Here is a 23,941-nt window from a genome sequence, read left to right as displayed (position 1 = left end):
TTGCATTGGATTTTGATTATCTAGGATGTATAAAAACAAGGCACCTATTTAGAGTCAAATTGTAAACTGATTAGCAGCAGCGATGAGGTATCTTTCCGCATTTAGTAGGGTTTTTTTAAAAAAAAAAAAGATTTGGGCCATTTTTGCTCATTCAGATATATATATTTTTTGCTTTTTTGGCTTTGCCTTTTTTTTTTTGCTTTTGGTATGACTCCATTTATTTTTCATTCAGATTGTGCTTATTAAAGATAAGTCAGGACTTTACAGAAGTCTTGATTTGTTGTTGTTGTTTTTATATAATTCTTTGGCATTGTGAGGTAGCCCACAAAACTATAACAGCACTAGGGTGAACTGTGAACAAAGCATAAGGCTGGAGTGAGAGAGAGAGAGAGATAGATTACTAACAGTATACGAAGTTTAACCACATCACAGATTTTCATTATCATTAATAGTTATTACATTCAGTTATGTCACAAGCTATGTATTTCCATGAATTCCTAAAAAAAAACAATTTTGATGGTCTTGTGCATTGCTTTGTCTGATTTGCTTGTAATGTTCAGGATTTCATGAAAGTCCTTTAGAAATTGTTCCTCAATTTTCATGTAATGTGTTGGGCAGTCTGATGCAAACATTTTCTTTGAATGTGTGCATTTCAAGACAAGATTTTTTTGGGGGGCGGGGAGAGGCAGGCCTGGCCTATAATCAGCACCTCAAAAGAAAGTAAATTTATCTTAATTTACAAATGGGTAATATCTTAGATTAACAAGGTGTTTTCTGGGTAAAATGTTTTTATGGCAGTGCCTTTGTTGTCAAGTCCATGATCTTGACTACAAAGCAGCAAACATTATTGTAATCCTATACAGAAATGTGGGAAGCAATTTGTGTTTGCTTTTTTAAATATTGATAACCACTATGTATAATCATTCAACATGATTACAAAACATATATGTTCATGGTGTCTAATCTCTTTCAGAGAGTTAAAAAAAGTCTTACTTTCTCTAACACAAATATTCTAAAAAGCTGTGAAATATAATAGTTGCATCAACTAGCAAATGGAGAACTACAAAAAAAATCAAGGCTGATTGTAGAATTAGTACAAAATGTAAAATAACTAGAGTGCAGAATCTATATATTAATCAAAAATATAATACTCTAGAAAATATTATAATACGGATTCTGCCCACAGTAGTAAAAAAAATCCTTTTGTTTGTTCAATAGTGTCTATCTTGACATGATTAAGGGCTTGTTCTGTACTTCTATATACAGTAAATATAGCTTTCTATACACAACTATACTTCCTTATATTTAACAGACCATTTCAGCTTCAAATAAAAAGATACAGAAAAGAATAAAATAAAATCCATTGCAATATTTTAGGCCACTTAATTGTAGAGGCATAATTCTCACCACATAATCATATGTTCTCAGGAGACAGCATATAACCAGGGTCATCTAAGTTTTCAGCTGGTAGTTTTATTTGAAGGCCAACAGTTAGGCAAAAGGAGACCCCTAATGCAACTGAAGTTTTTAGGCCTAGCACAGAGCAAGAGTGCTCTATCAAATGCAATGGCTTAAATAGCCGGAAAGCTTCCTAAACTCCTGCTAAAATAATGCAACCTTGCATTGTTTAAGACAACTTTGCAACTTCAAGACACAAATTTTAATTATAAGGAAATCATCTTATTTTTCTGGATGGGAAAAGTATCACTAGCACACATACAGTGAGATATACTATCCGCAGTAGAACCAATTGGTGCCTTACACCATTTTTAAAAGAGTGGCGGGAGAGAGTTATAAAGACTACTGATATAATCTCTAATCTTGAGGCACTCTTGAGAATATTCCAAGCTCTACATTAATAAAAGAAATGCAACACAAACCATTCTGAGAAGCAACTGAAATGTTCAGACACAAGTAATACAGGTTTGTTCCCCTTATTCCATGGTCCACTGTATGTTCGTTCCCTTGATCGCCTTAACTCCCTCCCCCCATTATGCAGGGATAATACTCCTCTGTTCCTATTATTCCTGTTAATAATTATGAATTGTAAATGTTGCGTAGTTATGACCTTTGCATATAGATTTGCGACAATGTTTCTTTACAATGCATACTAATATATTATGGTTTTATATATATATGAATATATTTAATGACATGTGGGGAAAAAAGTTGTGGATGTTCTTATTTACCCACCCTTCATTTACCTTCATTTGTTAGATGGGATCATATAATGAACCAGATGGAGCATGTAACAGTGCAGAATCCACTTGATAAGACTAAATTCAGACAACTGTCAAATAAACTATTATAAACCTCTACTCATGGCAGTTTCTTCTGTTGCATCAGAATGAACAAAGCAACACTTCCTTTTCAGCTTTGAGGGAACATGAGTTCCTCTTCTGAAAACAGCCAGTAAATTATTAACTTGCAAATGGTTCCTTTAATTATATCAGAAGCAGAGATTCTACCATCCACGCTGTGCCAAACTCCAGTACTGTATAATGATGTGTCTGCACAATTTCATTTAGATTTATCTGTTCATCCAATACACATTTTAAGTTTAAAAACACTATTTATTTGACCTGAAAAAAAAGAGTTAACTCAATCTCCATATGACAAATAGGCCAGTTGGTATAGCTGGGTACCGTGTTTCCCAATTCTGCAAGCAAATACCCAGAAAGTCTTTAGCTCAAAATTCATTTCAACACAGGAGACTCAGCTGCTTTTCTCTCAGCTTGGCTAAATTTACTGCATTGTTATAAAAATGAATATAAAATATGGGAAGGTGTGAAAATATCTAAAAGCTTTACATAGAACCAATGATGTTAAATATGTTATAACAAATCTATCATGCTACCGGTATTAGAAAAATATTCCACCATAAAATGCATTATTTCTTTTCAACATTTAATTTAGGAGACACACGTCACAGCGAGGAGGTAGTTTTAAACATCTTTCTCCAAGGAGAACGATCACTTGGGAAAATAGCATTAATCAATTTTAGCTGAAGATCAGGGCATAAGCCAATCTTTTCTGTGCTTGATTTACCTAAAAGCTATCAAGTCCCTCAGATCCCTTTTTGCTCCAAATGAATTCATAAACACAGAAAAAACCAACCTGTTCCAGCTTCAGAAGTGTATTTCTCCCGTAATAATGAAAACCTAAACTGAAATGACCAGAATTCTTCAGTGGAAAAGGGATCCTCTTATCTTTCTGTAAAAAAGGAAGCTGCTCCCTTTGACTCTTATTTTCACCACAGAGTGGGAAAGACCTCATAAGTCACCTAGTTTTAATCCTTTGGCTCAGTGAAGGATCGGATAAATAATTGGGACAACTCGAGATCCAGTTTGAAGACTTCTGTTGAAGGGGAACTATACTTCTACACAAAGCAACCAATGGCAATAGCAGTGGGCTAATGCCTCCTTAAGTAACACCAGCTGCCTGCAATCAGTGCAGGTTCGCATCCCACCAGGCTCAAGGTTGACTCAGCCTTCCATCCTTCCCAGGTAGGTAAAATGAGGACCCAGATTGTTGGGGGCAATTAAGCTGACTTTGTAATAATGCCGCTTGGGGTGTGTGTGTGAAAGCCCTAATAAGCAGGGATATACATAGAATGAAGGCTACTGCTAAGCTTGTAAGCCGCCCTGAGTCTTTGGAGAAGGGCGGGATATAAATGGAATTAAAAATAAATAAATAAATAAATAAATAAATGGCGTTAGTTGGGAGTTCTGACCATCAAGAAATTCCTTTCATATACAAGCTGAATCTATATCCCTGCACCTTCTATCAATGGTTCTGGCCTTGACCTACAGATAAAGAAGTCTGCTCCTTTCCCTTCTCAACTCTTCCAGTACTACAGACTAGTATCATATGACCCCTTGGTCTTCTGCAGGTTACACAGACCCAGATCCCTTAAATGTTCCTCAAGGGACTTGGTTTTCTTTGGTGTCTCCTCTAAACTCAATGCAGTTTGTCACGGACATACTTTTGCAAGTGGAGAATGACCAAGAAGAGTAGTGTGAGCAGGTTATTTCCTGGGAACCAGACTCTATTGCTGCTATTAATATATCCCAAAATAAAATTTTCCTTTTTTTAAGCAAATTCAGTTGTGATGTATCGTTCTATTGCTCTAATTGATATCACCAAGTACTGTATATCCATGTTCATGGATATTCTCAATCATCCAGGGCATGAAAAGTCCAGTTGCCTTTTGAAAAGCACCTTTGGGACATCCATGTCTAATACAATTAATTATATTATGATAGTTTGCATTTTTGTTTGTACAATTGAAAGACAACTTCTTGTGAAGGGTGCCCTATGGTGAAAACCTCTGGCAACAGAAAAAGTAGCCTTTGATACTAGTTGGTCAAACATTTCATTTGCAGATTTTTATCCTATTTTTCTAATTAATATATCAATTTGTTCTTTTTTTAAAAAAATGAACCTTTATCATATTCAATAATGGCTCTTCAATTCTATTCGGTCAAACATGAGGAAGTCCAATTACTCTGAAACACTAAATAACACCCAAAAAAGTCTATTAAAGAGTTTCAGACATTTACTGGAGATGTAGATAAGGCTCTTAATATAGTTTTCTTCTGAAATCTTCAGATCTCTTAGCACATTCTCTCAAATCTGAATTATTCAACATATATCAATGCTACATGGGCTAGAATGTCATTAATCCTAGATATCCAAGAACACAGATAAAGGCTTTAAATATTCCCAGCAGAAAAGGATACAAAATAAAGTAAAATGCAAGATAAAAAAAGGAATCCTATAGAACTAAAATGGCTTATATTCAGTCTTGCTGGCTTACTATCCATTATGTCAATATATACATAGCAAACATAACAATATATGGACATGGATTAAGACTGGGGTTTAATCCAGTGTTGCATAAATAGAAAGATTTTGATGGAACAGGATGTTTCCCTTGCAACCCTCATAATTCTCCAAAATATGCTCTGCTAATCCTTCAGTGTAGATTCTGAGTGTTCAGGGCAAGTTTATTTATTTATTTATTTATTTATTTTCTTACATTTATATACCGCCCTTTCCCGGAGGACTCAGGGCGGTTTACAGGGTAATTAAAAACCAAAAATACAAAAGTTAAAAAACCAAGTTTAAAAAAGATTAAATTTATCTCTGTATAAGTAAAACCCCAATTAAAATAAATTAATCCTCAGCTTGGGCCAGAGAGCTCGAAGAGCCAGGTCTTCAGGCCCCGGCGGAATGAACGGGGGTCGGGGGCAGTCCTCAGCTCCACTGGCAGCTGGTTCCAAAGGGCAGGCGCCCCCACTGAGAAGGCCCTATCCCTGGGTGTCGTCCGCCGGCAATCTCTTATCGGTGGCACCCTGAGAAGACCCTCCCTGTGGGAGCGCACTGGACGAAGGGAACTTGATGCCGGCAGCAGGTGTTCCCTCAGATATCCCAGACCCAAGCCATGTAGGGCTTTATAGGTCATCACCAGCACCTTGAATTTCACCCGGAGGGCAACCGGAAGCCAATGCAGCTCGCAGAGTAGAGGTGTTACATGGGAGTATCAGGAGACCCCCATCACAACTCACGCGGCCGCATTCTGCACCAGCTGAAGCCTCCGAGTGGTCCTCAAGGGCAGCCCCATGTAGAGCGTTGCAGTAGTCCAAACGGGAGGTCACGAGCACATGAGTGACTGTGCGTAGGGCATCTCGGTCCAGATAGGGTCGCAACTGGCGCACCAGGTGAACCTGGGCAAAAGCCCCCCTGGTCACGGGTCCTATATGGTCTTCAAAATTGAGTCGTGAATCCAGGAGGACGCCCAAGTTGCGAGCCCTATCAACGGGGGGGTAACACCTCACCCCCCGTCGTTAGAGATGGAATAATCTGGTTGACCCGAGATGCCGATATGCACAGCCACTCAGTCTTGGCGGGATTGAGACGAAGCCTGTTTCTCCCCATCCAGACCTGGACCGCCTCCAGGCACCGGGACATCACGGCGAGGGCATCGCTGGGTTGGTTCGGGGTGGAAAGAAAAAGTTGGGTATCATCAGCGTACTGATGATACCCCACCCCGAAACCACGAATGATCTCACCCAGCAGCTTCATATAGATGTTGAACAGGAGGGGCGAAAGAACCGACCCCTGAGGAACTCCACAAATGAGAGGCCTCGGGGCAGATCTCTGCCCTCCCGTCAACACCGACTGCGAGCGGCCCAGGAGATAGGAGGAGAACCACCGTAAAACGGTGCCTCCCACTCCCAACCCCCTGAGACGCCGCAGCAGGATACCATGGTCGATGGTATCAAAAGCCGCTGAGAGATCTAATAGGACCAGGACAGAGGAGCAACCCCTGTCCCTAGCCCTCCAGAGAGAAGGAAAGTCATATTCCTGCCAATTCTGCTAAGAGAAAACACATTTTGAAACTCTGGGTATTTACAGTAATTCCTTTTCTTCCCTGCTATTAATATACCTTGATAAAGAAAAGAAACCCAGATATAATACAATATGTTTGATTCTACATTTTTGGACAGAAACTTTATCTTCTCGTTCAAAAATATATATCTGCAGCTACCATTTTACAATAGTAATTGCCCTCTGACTCAAGCCAAAGAATTTTGTGGATTTTTTTTTTATTTCAAAGATGTTCACCCTTCCAAGATGGCAGTTTCTCTTGAATCTTTGACATTCTCTCAGGAAGAGTCATATATTTCAGCAATAAGGGACTAATGTAAGAAAGAAAATGCTAATATTTTAATAAGACACTGCAGATTAAGAGAAAATTCCACTTAGTACTATTAGAAGTATTTATAGACAAAGTGTTTCTTTGAAATTAATTTCAATTTATGCCTTGAAGTTAGTTCAGGTGAGTCATTTCTTTTCCAATTATGTTCTTGAGTATATAAAGTTTTATACAGAATTTTGTAAAACCTTTATGCAGCTCAGGCATGGAACTGTCTCTCGTAGTGGAATAAGAACAGCTATCCATGGACAATGCCAAAAACAAAGTGGGGTTGTCCTTGCTATAGATGACTATTAACACTTAGTCGCAAAATGAGACAATCTCTGATTACTTTGTAGGCCACACAGCAACAACCACAATAGCAATCAGCAATAATACGATCACCACCATCATTCCTGAAAAAAACCAAAAACATAAAACTAATTATCTTTTGTAATTATTTTAAAACTCATAAATAAATACACTTTAAAGAAGACTCCATTAGAGAAGAATGGATTTATTTCTAAAACAACATTTAATTTCTCAGTTTTATCAAATCAACCATTTTTTTCTGGGGCCATTTCAAAGACATTTCTACATGTTGCCTGTTTTGACAACTGATGAGTGTATGATTTAATTTTATTAGCTAACTCTTTATTCCTCTTTGATTTATGAAATATAAGTAGAAATCTATATCCCAAAATATTATAACAATAGAAAAAAATACTTTTACATTCTTCTTGGGAAATAAGTATATTTCAATTTTGCTGAAGAAACACAAGCATGGAAGATAAGGTTTTATAAAAAAAATCTTTGTCTAACACATTCACATGCATAATTTTAAGAATATATGCACAAAAGACCACATAAAAAATTCTCAGTATTTAACAAATTAATTCAACATTTCTGGTTTTTTGCCCAGGCACAGGAAAATGCAAGTAGTCTCCCTCCTAATTTCTATAATTTTACATAAAGATGCAATTTAAGATTAGTATAAATACACGCACCTGAAATTATTAAATAAACCTATAATCCCTAGTTATAGTTTATTAGTTATATGTTTATTAATTGCAATAATTTTGTATGTAGTGGCTGAAGAGCTTCCTTAAAAAATGCATGGCGTCCACTTTCATATTCCTCCTCTTTAAATATTTTAAATTAAATAGGTCAACTTTGAAAAGCCCATCTCCCTTTTGTTTTGTTTTCATACTACAGAGTTTCATATTTAGATGAATTTGCAATACAATTTTCTACCATTTTGAGGGGGGGAAATATCCAAGCTATGTTGTTGTTAGCTGCGAAGATGTGTCCGACCCATCGCGACCCCATGGACAACGTTCCTCCAGGCCTTCCTGTCCTCTACCATCTTCTGGAGTCCATTTAAGCTCACGCCTACTGCTTCAGTGACTCCATCCAGCCACCTCATTCTCTGTCGTCCCCTTCTTCTATTGCCCTCGATCTTTCCCAGCATTAGGCTCTTCTCCAGTGAGTCCTTCCTTCTCATTAGGTGGCCAAAGTATTTGAGTTTCAACTTCAGGATCTGGCCTTCTAAAGAGCAGTCAGGGTTGATCTCCTCATTCAAGCTATACCTTCAGCCATATAGTTGGCTTGATACAGTTTTTCTAAGGCCAGGAATAATAGTCAAAGCAACGTTAAAGTACTTTGCCAAAATACTTGGCAAAATGAAACTTTGCTCCCGATGACCAAAATGCTACTAATCCCTAAATAATTACTTATGACTGACTTGCAAACTCGACCAGTCGCCATTATTTTTCTCTGATCTCAGGGAAAGGGAGGAAGAGAGTCATCTAGCGGGCATTCATTTACTTTCCTCTTAGGCCAGGGGTGTAAAACGCCCACCCCAGCTCTGCAAAGGCAAAAAATGTGATACGTCACGATGTGTCATGTGACATGATCGAATTTGACATCCGTGTCTTAGGCAAATTAGCTCAACACAACCTAGGTACGTTGAAATAACAGTTCTTTAAAGATACAATCCCCTGCTCCAACACCAGTTATGAATAAAGCTTTATTTAAAAATAAAAAGGAGAGAAGACATAAAACCCAGCATGATAAACTAAGCTTCTATAACCAGTTATAGGTATAAATCAAATCAATCAATCAATCAATCATTTCATAAACTCACTCTCTCAAGCTTATTGTGCCCATTGATATTACTTGATCCACTGAGTTAGCTAGAGCATTAACACACATTGGAGCTATCTTTATTTAACTCCAATGGAAATAAATAATGAAGGCCGAAGGTAGGTGAGAAGGAATAATTTTCCAGTCTGGGAATCTTAGGTGTTTGCAACAAGGATACTGATTGGAATATAACTGTACAAAACTACACAATTCAGGCAAAGCTTGCCAGTCCGTCTCCCCATGATCCTGGCCTGATTTAGTTTGCAGCCCATTACTGAGAGTCAAAATAAGGTTTATGAGATTCAATTTCCAACTCTTGTGGCATTCTTTTATTATGTTGTTTATGACAAAAGTATGTTTGTGTCTGATGGATAATTCTCTGGTATGTACTACTGTAATGGGCACAGTATATTAGTCAAGAAAAAAATATTTTGATAGTGGGTTTTCCGATATGCTTCCCTGCGCTGATTTTTAAAACATTTCTTGAAATTTTAGCTCATTTACGTTTTCATTGCTATATTTATGTTAATCCATTTACTTACTATATTTGATGCCATTCATTTCTGAAGTGTCTGACCAGCTAATAATGGAGAATATCTTTTAAAAAAATGATTGAATAAAGACAAACCAATCCTTACAAAATAGTCAAAAATCCCAACAGCTTGACAATGGATCAAACATACTTAATTACTTGGCTAAGAGAATTCTTAGAGGAGAAGGAGGGCTATCCAAAACACATAAAGCAATTATGGGCTGGATTTTGGTTCTGCGAACATTCACACAAACAAATGCACGAGAGATAGAACTGCTGAAATCCATCACTGGGATGAAGGGAAGCCTCTAGAGGGAAAAGCTGTGCTAGTCTGAATGGATGGGTGAAGAAATGAGATCCATGTCGTGAAAGAAAACAGTATATATATAAAAAAAGAAGTTACTCTCATGGTGACTGAAATTAGGCCTCCAAAGAAAATATGCAAAGTCCTGCAAGACAAATGTAAACATCAATGTACCCCTGAAATGAGTCACTCATTCAAGCTTATTTTATTCCCATCCAGGGCAGAAAGGCAGCACAATGGTGGGCACTGTCTCCTGCATTACAAAGTTTCCAAGAGGCAGAGCCTGCCAAGCTGCTGAGTTCTTCTCTTGGTGCTTTTTCAGGGCCTTTGGAACGGCTGAGTGAGATGCCTAAACAAGCGCAAAAGGGCGCTCAGTTCTGCAGGCGAGAGTGAGGGGATTCTGCACGCTGGAGGGGAGCTTGCCGAGAACCAGGCAAGGCTGCTCCTTATCATTTTGCTTTTGTCCGCTTGCAAATGAAAAACAGAAATAGCTGATGAAGGAAAGACTGGAAGAAATAGCATTCATTCTCGTTTCACATTTCTGTTCTCTCTCAAGTATTGGTTTCCTGTTAAGTAACTCGATAGGTCTGTCGAGTTAAATCGGTCCAGTGAAGAAGAACCAAGACGCTAACCAGATCTGGCAAAACTACTGTCATGCATGCTTCAATTCATAAAAGGCTTGAGTTTGCAGAAGCTGAATTTGAATGACGATAGAAGGAGGCACAAGTTCAGTTTGCAGGGAGAGCTAGAAGGTGAGAACTGCTACAGTGAAATTGGTTACAAGGGCTTTTTGCTTTTTGTAAAGCCTCAAATCCCAAAGAAGAGTTTCCAGAAAACCAGCTATGTTTCGTTTTCCTCCAGCAAACACAATAAAGGGCCCTGTTCCTTTGAGATAAATTCATTTATTTCCACTTCAGTGAAGATCCTTCCTTGGAGAGCTACAGAGTACAATTTCTGGGCATGTTTTTGGAAAGGATCACAACAGTTTGTTAGTCTGTTATGGTTAAACATAGAACGTATTTAAGTTTTCTTAAAGACCTTTTGCATTTTCAGCGCAGAGCAAGACAACATTCATAGGCTGTTCAGAGAACAAAGTGTCTGAAGATTAAATCACCTGGTCCTGTCTGCTACCAGTCAAGAGATGCTGTCAAAGTAAAATTCCACTTTCCCACTTTCATGGGAAGTGGAAAAAGTGCAGACAGCTTGTTGTTTGTTACATAGCACTTTAACCTGAAATCACATCTATTTGGGTGACTGTACGTGTAAAGACTTGTTTGATCTAACATCTATTTTTTCAGAGATCCTTGTAGATGTTGTGGCAGCCTGGTTCGTTTGTGTGCTGTGTTAGTACTGAATATTTTAGCTGCACAAAGGTCTCCTTGCCCCAAAGAAGAATCATAATATTGCATCTGACCTCCTTTTTATTTGTCACAGAAACAACCTTAAATTTAGATTCTGAAAGACTGCCATCAAGAGTTATGGCCGCCATGAACAAAACTCAAGAGCAGAAAGTTGTGGAAGACTCAGAAAGTTGTATTTTTCAGGAACTACAACAAATGTGACAGCCAGTTTGGTACAGTATTGAAGCATCAGGCTAGAAACTGGGAGACCTTGTGTTCTAATCCTGTCTTAGGTACAAAGCCAGCTGGGTGACCAGTAACTTTCTCTTAACTCTAGGAAGCAGGCAAGGGCAAACCACTTCTGAAAAACCTTGCCAAGAAAACTGCATGGACTTGTCCAGACAATCACTGAGAATTGGACATGACTGAACAGGAGAAAATACAAAAAAACTGTAGTGGCTATAAAGTCAAATCTCCAGAGAATCAGATCTGCAAGTTTATTAGAGTTGAGTTCTGCCCAGTTTCTTATCCAATTATCTTCAAAGAATCCACAGCATAATTCATCCCAGAATACAATTCAAATTAGCCTATGTGGTATTGCAGTTTTCTATCATTTCCAAACATTCTGCCAAAAAACTTCATGAATGGTTTTTCTGCAAGTAAAAGAAAGCTTACACAATATATGTTAGACATTCAAGCAAAGAAATGGCAATCTATCTAAGAAATAATATAATACAATCTTTGGCAGCAAGATAACAGTGAGTTAAATCTATGATAAAAGGAATGCAGACAGCATTCACTTTTTGGATTTAAATTTTGTATTGTGTGTACTGCTGAGAGACTTGAAAGAAAAGATTATCATGAAGAAAATCTACATATGTGGTTACTAAGAGTCAAAGATGGCATATCATGATCATTATTAATACTTATTATTAATATAATGTCCATTTGAATATTTTTGTTCAGTCACTAAATTGTGTGTGACTCTTTGTGACCCCATGGTATTGCACACCAGGTCCCCCTGTCTTCCACTGTGTTCCAAATCTGCCAAACTCATTCCCACCACATCAATGACACTATCTAACCATCTCATCCTCTGCCATCCCCTTCTCCTCCTTTTGCCTTCAAACTGAACAAATTAGAAATGTAATATCCACTACAAATGAGGGAAATATCAGCCCAGATGATAAAATCCTGGAAAAAAAATCTGTAAAGCTATTTAAAAAAAAAAGCTAACACGACTTCATTTTTGGAATTAAGTCCTGATACACCATTCTATATAGCACAAAAGAATTTGTCAGATGTAACTTACTAGAAAAAATGGAGGTATGCAATTAGTTTTCCAATGTTAAAAACTTGGTAATAACTTTATTTTGTATGCATCACAAAATTGGCTCACTCCTCAAGCCACTGGGATTTATTTAACAAAAATAAATATGCAGGCACCTAAAACATATTCTCTCTTAAGACCATTTTTTTATTTTCTGAGTTAAACCTTGGCCTTCATTCACAAAATCTTGATTAAAGTCATGCACTATAGAAAGCTTTAAGAGTACCACACAATATATGCAATAGATTCATTATAGCTTTACTGTAATTTATTTTTCAATGTTATTCAAAGCTAACAACTTTATAATCAATCAACATTAATTACATATTATAAAAGTTGTTCTTGATGCTTAAGCACCCTGTACGTATTTTAAAACTGTAACTGTGCTAGACATGGTATATAACCTAAATGTTTGAGAAGCTTTAATCTTTAATCTTAAAGCTTTAAGATTTAGAGTTGGCAACTTCGACCTAATAAAAAATTTTCTAATGGCAAGAGACTACTTGACTTCTTTCGTTAAAATTTTGTGTTTAAGCAAGTACCACACTAGAATGAAGATCAATGTTAATGTGTGCAGGTACAATACAGCTTTAGTGTAAGTATCCACAATTCCAATGGATTGTGGGCAAAAAAAGTCTTTGTTTTTCTTCATATCCACTGAGAATAGCTGGTAAGGCAAAAAAGTGTGTAGTGAATTTCCAACCTAAAATGTTTATTGTCTCTATGATTAAATAATTCCCAGAGTTCATGGTCCCAAACCACAGGCACAATTTGACTGAATGAAAGGAAATGAGATAAGTGTTTCCCCTCATCTATCATTGTTAAAGTTCAATTGCGCACTTGCATACACTCTCTTTCTCTCTCTCTACACACACACACACGGACATACACACAAGCAGGTCTTTCCAAACAAGAGAACAGTTTCCTTTGACCAAAGTTGGAACATGTATTTTGAGGCAGTAAAAGCAATTATTTGTCCAACTTTTATCTTAGCTTTGTATTTCTAACCCAATCTTTCTGTTTAGAAGAAAAACACTTCTCTAGCGTGGCTATGCAGAGAAAAACATAGAAATCAGAAGGAAGGGAAGCAAGCCCAGAGCTTGCTCTGCACATGCCATTGGGGGAAAGGAACAAAGGCCTGGGATCACCAGCACATACGTTGGCAGTCCCTTCCTTGGTGTTTGTATATGTGTGATGAAGTCTGGGCCTCAAACACAGTCAGCAGTTAGACATTAGCCCTTCCAAGTCCTGTCATTACATCACAACAAAAGAAAAAAAACAGCTTTGAGAGAAACACTGAAGAATTTTAAAAATGGGAAAACAACGAAAGCAAAAAGTATGCCAGAGCAGATGTTTGTCTTCCAAAGATTAATTCTTTTGGGGCCTTGTGGTCCCTGGAACACTTTGGCTTCTCGATCACTCCATAGCTAAGAAAGCGATCCCTTTAAATCAGAGGTCCCCAACCTTTTGGGCACCAGGGACCAGTTACATGGAGAGAGGTTTTTCCGTGAACCGGAGGGGGCATGGTTTTGTTTGCTGCCTGCATCCTGCGGATGGGCATTGCTTGTTTGTGTGGCCTGGTTGCTGCCATGCCGCGGTCCAGTACTGGTCCACGGACCGGGGGTTGGGAACCCCTGCTTTAAATGGTCCCCATGCTATTGAAATGCTAAAAAATATCCCCTTGGGCTGGTGTTTTTTTTTAACAAGATACATCAGCATCCTACTATGCTGTCAGGCACAGCAATAAACAGTTCAGCATGGACCATTTGGTACATCTGTTTCTATCATAGTTGCGTTATCCTAAATAAATGAAAAGTGTTTAGCCCCTCTGACATCATAAATCACAATTTGAGAAACTATATGTGAAGAATTCATCTGCAAGCTTTGTTTTTGAATGACAAGTTAGAATGGGAAGAAAAGAACATCAATATTCTCAGAAAAATCATGATTTCTCATGATATTTGGTTTTAAGAAATATAGAGAAAATTAGACTCATCTAGCATATAACCAAATTTAGCATTTAACCTATAATTTAGCAGTATTCATGATAAGCCACAATGATGTCAAAATTATATGTGTCCTGACATCATCACATAAGTTCTGTGTGATTATGCAATGACATCACCACATTCAGTGGAAATATAGAATTTGCATTGTTTGTAAATTGGCATTATCTGTCCCATCCCACAGAATCCCATGTTTAGAAGCAGTGCTAAAATTCTGTATTTTCAAGTCACGATTTAGAAAGCTATCTCTTTTTTTTATTGAAAAGTTTTACAGTACATTTTAAGTATACTCCCCCCTCCCCCCCACATCCCCCCCTCCCCCGACTTCCCAGAGCTGAAAGCAGAGTATTGCCTCTAACAAGCTTAAACTAAAATATGCTAACCAACTATGAATACACTTTAAATCCTATCGCACTTTAACTCCCCTTATGCATAGATAAATAATAGTACATCTTATAATTCTAATATTCATTCATATGCTAGGTGAAATTTTTTAGTCCCATATTTATTCTGAATATATTCAATCCATCTTCTCCATTCCGAAATATATCTCTGTTGCGATTGTTCTTTCAGGTACGCTGAAATTTTTGCCATTTCTGCCAAGTTTGAAACGTTTAAAGTCCACTCTTCTATAGTAGGCAGTTCCTCCTTCTTCCAATATTGCAAAACCAAAAGTCTTGCTGCCATTATTAAATTCAACATCAATTTAGTTTCTATAACCGTACAATCAGTAATAATACCCAATAAAAATAACTGTGGGGTAAACCTTATCTTTTTCTTAAATATCTTCTGCATATTCCACCAAATTTTAATCCAAAAAACTTTAACTTTTTTACAAGTCCACCACATATGATAATAGGTTGCATCCTCACAACCACATCTCCAGCATTTAGGCTGATAATTTGGATACATACATGCCAATTTTTTAGGATCTAAGTGCCACCTATAAAACATTTTATAAAAACGTTATCTCTTGATTACCTACAAGATAAACAGCCATTTGAATGCTCCTGATGTCACACCACTTAGGGCATATAAGCTAGCTGAAGAAGAAAACTTGTTCAAATTGAAAAGTCATTATGACTATTTTCCAAAATATCAGCCAGTCTGTCAAGTTCAATCTCAGAAGGATGAACTGGTGCATTACTATTCCAGCCAGAGATCAGATAGTAAACAGGAGCTTATAAATTATTGCTGATAATATAAAATGAAACAATTTAACTTAAACTGGTTTTAAATATGTTATAGTGTCCAGCATGCCCAGCAGAAAGCAGCACAAAGGGCACTAATTTAGGTATGTGGCTGTAAACTGGGATGCTTCAATTCAGTGTAGAGTTTTAAGCCACTGAACAAATGCATCAAGTATGCATGCATGCTTTTGAATAAATGCACTGAACAGCCATTCTAAATCTGCAACTGCTTTCCATTAGAAAAAGGAAAGAGTAATTTGCTGCTCAGCTCTTGCAGAAATAAAGAAACTTTTAAAACATTAAGCAATTAGCAAATTTCTGAAGCACAACATAAAAGCCAGCATAGGGCAGCCTTTATCAACCTCATCTGACTGGGAAGGAAACCATATACTGCACTGTAGTGCAAAAATCATCATGTCATCATCCTTGATGAGCAATTGCTATTAAGACTTCAGTGTGTGCTCTTCTTGAGGTTCTTTTAACTTGTAATAATCAGATTGCAATTTCCATGTTCTTGGTAAATGAACCTCTGCAGTTACTATTTGAGTTTATAGTTCATTCAGAATGAAAGAATTCCTAAACATCCTATTATTGTGCGTTTTTTTGGAACAAAAACAGGTGTTGTGAAAACAAAACAACAAAAACAGGTGTTGTCTCATATTTTAAATATATTTTAATATATTTAGAATATTAATATTAATTATTTACTTTTTCTAAAAACTATCTGAACCTTAAGGCTGGATTATTCACCACTTGGGGTTCTGGTTTAAATACTGTCAAAAGAAAAACCTTCAATATTACTGGAAAAACTGGTAAATGATAGCTCACTGTCTTATCTGTTAGGCTCTTTTCCTTACTTTTCTACATGGCAGGCAAGTGAGAGTTTTCTGACAACTGGACACAATGCTATGAAGTGCCATTTCATTGCTGGCTTTCAGTTACCTAAGTAATGATGCCTCTACTGCCTTTCTTCTGCTCACATACAATATTTTTCATTCGCTAAAAGACAGCTGTCAACAAAAGTCACCTCAATGGAATGATATACAACCAAGGACAATACTCTCCAGATTTATTCCTGAATGCTTGCATGCTTCAACTATAGTCTCTTAACTAGCTAACTCGTTGAACCGATCAAGACCAATGTGTAAAATCCTGCTGAAACAGAAATTAGGAGGAGCCCTGGTGGCACAGTGGTTAGAACACAGTATTGCAAACAAATTCTGCCCATGGCCTGGAGTTTGATCCTGACTGTACTCGAGGCCTTCCCACCTTCAAAGGTTGGTAAAATGGGGACCCTGATTGTTGGGGGAAATATGCTGATATTGTAAACTGCTCAAAAAGTGCTGTAAAGCAGGGCTTTTCAACTTTTTCACCCATTGTACCACTTTTAGGATATGGCAATATCCGAGTATCACCAGTCGCCTAGCAAGGTGTCAAAAACTTGATGACCAAAAAAAAAAGGAAAAGAGTTATTTTTATTTTATTTTTATTTTAATTCCATTTATATCCCGCCCTTCTCCGAAGACTCAGGGCGGCTTACAAGCTTAGCAGTAGCCTTCATTCTATGTATATGCCTGCTTATTAGGGCTTTCACACACACCCCAAGTGGCATTATTACAAAGTCAGCTTAATTGCCCCCAACAATCTGGGTCCTCATTTTACCTACCTCGGAAGGATGGAAGGCTGAGTCAACCTTGAGCCTGGTGGGATGCGAACCTGCACTAACTGCAGGCAGCTGGCGTTACTTAAGGAGGCATTAGCCCACTGCTCCACCAAGGCTATGAAGTACAGGTAGTCCTCGACTTAAACAGTTTGCTTAGTGACTGTTCGAAGTTACAATGGCACTGAAAAAAGTGCCCCCCAACCCACACCCAAGCAAGAAACCTGCCTGCCCGCCCAGCGGCGCTCTTCCTCCTGAGGTTTTCATTGTTGTGACCATTTCTGTTGAGGATTGGCAGTGGGGGTGGGGTGGGGTGGTGTTTGGTTTTTATTGCCCCCCCACTGCTGGGTGGTTGCAGCACGTTTTGGTCACTTCACATGACCCTGGGACCACTGGTTGAAAAGCCCTGCTGTAAAGCACTATGGGGTGGTATATACTAGTCCAGGGGTAGGCAACCTCGGCTCTTTTATGACTCGTGGACTTCAACTCCCAGAATTCCTGAGCCAGAATGGCTCAACTTGGAAACCTCTCCATTTCCCCTCAGCATGGCTGGCTCAGGAATTCTGGGAGTTGAAGTCCACGAGTCATAAAAGAGCCGAGGTTGCCTACCCCTGGTATAGGGTCTGCCTGGGGGTTAAGATAAGCTAGAAACTGGACATCAGATGAAACCTTACTACATTTTCCAGTCTGAATTCATTTCCTTGGTGTTTTCTAGAGGAATATAGTATAGGGCAGGGGTAGGCAACCTCGGCTCTTTTATGACTCGTGGACTTCAACTCCCAGAATTCCTGAGCCAGAATGGCTCAGCTTGGAAACCTCTCCGTTTCCCCTCAGCATGGCTGACTCAGGAATTCTGGGAGTTGAAGTCCACGAGTCATAAAAGAGCCGAGGTTGCCTACCCCTGTACTAGTCTAAGTGCTAGTACTGTTGCTATGTTTAGATAGGGTGGGTATTGTTCTCTGGTACAATGCATAGATCCCATAAAGATCCCATAAAAATAGGATATCATTGCTGTTTATAACTGTGCATCTCAATTACTTTTATTAGTAGAGAATATATGCAGTGCAGGCTTGTGTTTATTTATTTATAAAATTTATTGCCCACCCATCTTACCATAAGGTAATTCTGGGCAGCTTACAGTTACATAAAATCTAAAACAGGGGTGTCAAACTCAATTTCATTGAGGGCCGCATCAGTATTGCGGTTGCCCTCAGGGGGCCAGATGGGTGTGGCCTGGGTGGGCGTGGCCTACTGGGTGGGCATGGCTAAAGTGCGTATGGCCTACTGGGTGGGCATGGCCAGCTCTGCATCATTTGCATCAAGGGTGCCTATGGGGGCCTGGGCAGGAGTGGGATGGATCTGAGGGTCTCTGGCAGGAGGAGGGTCTCTGGGCCAGGGCCAAGGCAGTGGGGGCCGTTCCCTCACTGTTTCCAGGATGGCTTCGTGGGCCGCATGAAACCACTTCACGGGCCGGATCTGGCCCCCGGGCCTTGTGTTTGACATGTCTGATCTAAAACTTAAAAAGTTAAAAACAAATATTAAGACCAAAAACACATGGGGAAGGCAGAACTGGAGTGGAGGGAAGCTGGGTTCTGTTATTACTCAATCAACCACCTCCACTGTGCTGAACCCCCACTGGAGCCCCAAGCCAACTGGCACAGCCACATCTTACAAAAAGATAGGAGGGTTGGGGCCAACCTCATATCAGTGGGGGGGAATAAGATATTTCAAAGGGCAGGAGCAACAGCAAAGAAGGCCCTATTCCTGGATCCCGTCAGCTGGAACACAGTTTACAGGCCCCGCAGCATGCTTCCTTTGCTGGCACGAGTGGTACAGGCATTCCCAGTGGCATGAGACAGTCTCTCAAATAACCTGGACCCATCCCAAGAAGGACTTTAAAGTGATCGTCAACATCTTGAATTGCATCCGGAAGCAGACTCGTAACCAGAGCAGCGCACAGAGCAGTGGTGCCACAGGGGCCATTCTTGGGACCCCCAAAATTACCTGTGCTGCTGGATGCTCCTTGAGGGGAGCCCCGTGTAGAGCTTATGACAGTAGTCCACTCATAAGATGGCTAGGGACAGAACAACTGAGCGCAGGGAATGGTGTGAGAGTTCTCCAAGCTAGGTTTTCATTATACTAAAAAAAAAATGGATCCAGGAAATTACAGATCTATCAGCCTGCCATCAATACCAAGAAAGATTCTGGAAAAGATAATCAAGCAACAAATCTGTGAACACCTAGAGACAAACAAAGTCATAACCAGAAGGCAACATCATTCCAGACAAATCATGTGATGTCGCACAATGTATCGGGACGGCTTTGCCATTGCCGGCAATGGGGTGGGCGCGGTTTCCGCATGATGCATCCGGCAGTTTGACACCCCTGCTCTAGCCGATTTAAATGACTTCTTCTGTATCATCTTCTGTTATTTTTTTAGTCCACAATAGGACATCAGATTGGAAAAAGCAGCTGTATATATTCCATAGTGTATGCAATTGTGCATTTTTATCTATAGCTATATTAATAATAAACTGGTTTAATGCACTGTAAATGAGTTTTGATATAAAATTATCATCACCATACAGTTTGGCCACAGGTCGATAGTAACCTCAAGAGAGTATAAAGACTTTTTAAAATTTACTATTTTTTTCTGCATCAGTACAAAATCTAACGTATCCTGTTCTTTAAGCAAATTCCGTGAATTTGGAACATGGAACACATGCCCCTGGATCAGAAGAGCTTTAATAACATTTTGGCTGTTGAATTATACTGTGAGGCCATTACTGTACTTAACTGAAGGAAACTTTTCAAGTTCTTGTCTTCACTAAGGAGTGAATATGGGAAGCCATTAGTTCAATCTGCCACAATTAACTCTCAGCTGCCCTTTCAAAGGCTCTTAGGGTCTGAAGATACTTATCATGCAAAAGATCTAGGAATCTCATTCTCCTTACAAGGCAATAGAAGGGTGGAACTACTGAGTTAAGTAGATTATTGGGGAAGCAGTCACACTCAGCTGCCCTACAAGATTATCAAACCCTGGGAAATTCATAGGCTAAATCCCTTGCTCCTGACACTGAACATTCATCAACCACATTTGGATAATCCACAATCAAGAACCTTTATGAGAGCTTCCAATATCTTTCAAGTGGCAAAATGAGAAAAAAATCAAGTTTAATTCTGAAGTAAGAAAGCTTCAATTGCAAACAGCCTTGTTGTCAATGGAGTGCTTCATTTTCAACTAAAGATCATACAACAAATTCCAACACTGAAAGAAAAAAATGTATCCATACGTTGGTAATATTCATGACAACACAACATAGTTCAGGATTCATGGATTCTTTTATGTGCATGAGTTGATTAGCTAATATAGTGCAAAGATGAGGTGCACCTCCTGCTACTTCCAAATTAATAAAGATTTTAAGTACTAAGTACCTTTAAGTGGAAATTCAATCAATCTTTATTATGGTCATAGACCAGCAAATAAGTGGAAATTAAAAGATGCCACTTTTGTACAACTCTGATCAGAAACAACTGGAATCTCTTTGTAGCAAAACACGACTGATAGCTTTTTCCTATCCAGGGCCAATCCTCTGGAGCCAACTTCCAGGAATTATGCCTGGTATCTAATTAATCAAAACTTTAAAAAACATGTTAGTGAACCTTTTGTGAAATTGTTTTAAAATTTAGTCTTTATGAAGAAATATATTGTATTTAATTATATATTCCTATTATTGTTTTCCATGTTGCAATTATTTGATTATTGAGCCTCCGTAAAGTATGATCTTAAATGATCTCATGGTAAATTAAATCTGTAAACGATGTCCTTAAATTGGACTGTTAGGGACTGTTGCAGTATGGTGAATTATTGTATGAAATTCTAGATGGTAAAATTTATTTGTTTGTTTGTTTGTCTACCTAGATCTAGGCATATGAAAAATATAAAACTGCAAGCCTCATATGACTTGCCAGACACAAGGAAAATGGATTACAATATTAGAATCTTGATGATAAAAATTATTACATAGTCTTGTTTTTCAGAGAAAAGACACTAGCAAGCATAAATAAGCCAGTAAAGGGGATATAAATCTGGAAAGGAATGCACTGCAATATGCTCTCCTTGAGCAATGCCTCTTCTCAGTGCTTCCACAAATTCTTGAACAAGTTTATTAATCCAAAGAGACATTTTCTGTTTTTATAAGAGGCATAGCTGAAAAGAAATAGTAGAGCAAAAGCCCACGACTCATAAATCACTTTCCTCCATTGTGCCAATTAAACTTTTTTTTGAAAATGGCAATGTATCCTCTGCTCCAACCCAGTCTTACAAAGATTATTTCCCCAAACTGGACTCATTCATTTTCCAATGCTTTCCCTAGTGCCATTTGACTTCCGGATATCTTTTGCCATGAAATCATGTTGCTGCTGTTGTTAAATTTTCAACAGTACCTGACAAACGTACTTCCTTTGTACCTTTAGTTACTAGTTTGTAACAGCTCAATGAGCAAAAAAGGATGCACCTCCTTTATCCATTCAGCCTATGTACATGCATAGACACACCTTTCTCCTTAAATCATTAACTGCATGGGACTTCCTGGTATTTAATGATTATTCTTTAGAAGTTTTACACACAAGAAAAGGAAAACTGAGCCACATGCAAAGAAAAATGGGTTGAAAATTATGCAATAAAATTATGCAATAAAAAATGCCATTCTTCATTTAGGATAAAGAAAACAAATTTAGCTATTGGGTTGACCATTTTTGGCAGTAAGAGTATTTGTGAAAACTATCTTTGAATTGTAGGTCATCACAAGTTCAATAAGAGTCAGCTATGGCTATTAATAAGGCAAATGTTAAGTTAAAGATTGCCTCAGTAGAAGCATAGTGTCTAAGTTTTTGGAAGTAATAATTCCACTCATATCTCATATGCTAGGAAGATAATGTTAATAATAAGAACAGTAAGATTATGTTCAAGATTATGTAATCTAGACTTCAGTGGTATATGGAATGAGAAATGCCATGTGTATACATTTGATTCAGATGAGACTGGAACACCCAAATCCATATTGCTCACACGTAATGGATAATGGAAATGGCAATCGCATTCCAAAAGAGATGCATATTTTTGCTGATTACACAAAAGCTTCTGATTGTGTAAACCAAGACAAATTATGAATACCACTAAAATCTGCCTTCTGAAGGTGATGATAAGAAAACAAGTTACATTGGAGAAGGATGAGCAATTCATATAGATGCTTCCCCAAATCAATGAATTACAAGAAGGAGGAGTAAATATAGTATAATCAAGCTATGTTCTATATTTATAGCCAATCTCAATAAAAGTAGTTTTAGCATTCTTGTTGAGTCAATTTCTTGATCCAGTCTACCTAAGCAGGATAGCAACCATTACTTACTGTTCCTGGTAGGGTTTCAAAAATTTATTCAAATTTGGCTCACCAAAAAAAATTGCACGATAGAAATTTCAATCTTTGAATTCATCTCACCAATATATCTCTTAAGAAAACCCAACAAATCAGCCCTAAAGTAAGGTCCCTATGTAATGCATTTCTGTGAATCCTGCAAATGGCAATTACTTCTAGAATATACTACCAGAGTTCCTTGCTCATCCCTCCCAGGAATACCCTACGGCATAATGTGGCAGCATAATATAATGTGGCAGTAGAAGGGTGTGATCCTTGAATATACATTTATATTACATTTGTTGTGTACTCATGTAAGTAAAGAGAACTAGGAATAATTGCAATTCTACCACAAAAAACAGATTTAGGAACTTCACAATTAAACATACCCTTTATATTATTCCTACAACAGAAAATTCTTAATGGAAATGCCTCCACTGAGAAAAGAAAGAAAGAAAGAAAGAAAGAAAGAAAGAAAGAAAGAAAGAAAGAAAGAAAGAAAGAAAGAAAGAAAGAAAGAAAGAAAGAAAGAAAGAAAGAAAGAAAGAAAGAAAGAGGAAGGAAGGAAGGAAGGAAGGAAGGAAGGAAGGAAGGAAGGAAGGAAGGGAGAGACAAAGGAAAAAGAAAGAAAACATATGATATAAAACTTTCTTAAGAACTTAACTATCTATACTGCAAATGAAATTAAATGTTCCGGAAGGTATATTATCTTAGACACATAATCGTACAGGGCACTATTTTATTGTGGCATTATATTTAAGCTAAAGCCTCCTGATGTATTGTAAAGGCTACATTACCCTAACTAAATATTTAAATTATCAAAATATGAATGATGGTTCTGTTCACCTCTGTTAAACATCAAGTATAACTGAAGAAAACACATTTGGCTTACACTACTATTTAAGAAACAAGAACATTCTTAGGCTACATTTCTGATTTTTCAATAGCAGGCTTACATACTCTGGATGGAATAAGACATCTGGTTTCTAATTACTTCCTTCACCCCTATTCATTCCATAACAGCTTCCAGATGATAGTTCAAAAATGGGTCACAGCTTCCATAATACTTGGAAGACACAGGTGCACATCCTACAGCCATAAAGTTACTTATAACTTGCCACAGGGTTAAAAACAGCCCCTATGTTTTCCATATTCTATAGCCTAGCTATCAGCAATAAACCTAATACTGCTGCTTCTCTTTGCCTCATTCTACTATCTTCTCCAAATTCATTTCTCATAGGGTATATGCCTGTGCAAATTGTTATCATTTGTTTACATGCTTCTTAATAAATGTTGAACGACAGTAATAATTTCTAA

At 38.0% G+C, this 23,941-nt stretch overlaps 1 protein-coding gene across 2 annotated transcripts in view; it reads right to left on the bottom strand.

Annotated features, from left to right (window-relative positions):
- Positions 1–23,941, bottom strand: part of STX8 (syntaxin 8) — a 129,322-nt gene that overhangs the window by 30,127 nt on the left and 75,254 nt on the right. Inside the window, exon 8 of one of the 2 annotated variants that reach the window (XM_081319640.1) lies at positions 6,711–7,116. The exons of the other annotated variant lie outside the window; for it this stretch is intronic. Coding sequence (XP_081175766.1) covers positions 7,049–7,116 — 68 coding nt within the window. The 3' untranslated portion in view covers positions 6,711–7,048. Of the gene's footprint in view, positions 1–6,710; positions 7,117–23,941 lie in introns of those variants that run through there. 2 annotated transcript variants of the gene reach the window in all.

This window comes from Vipera berus (genome assembly GCF_964194415.1).
Source record: "Vipera berus genome assembly, chromosome: 2".
In the NCBI taxonomy this organism is placed as follows: domain Eukaryota; kingdom Metazoa; phylum Chordata; class Lepidosauria; order Squamata; family Viperidae; genus Vipera; species Vipera berus.
This window is presented reverse-complemented; position numbering and strand designations above follow the sequence as displayed.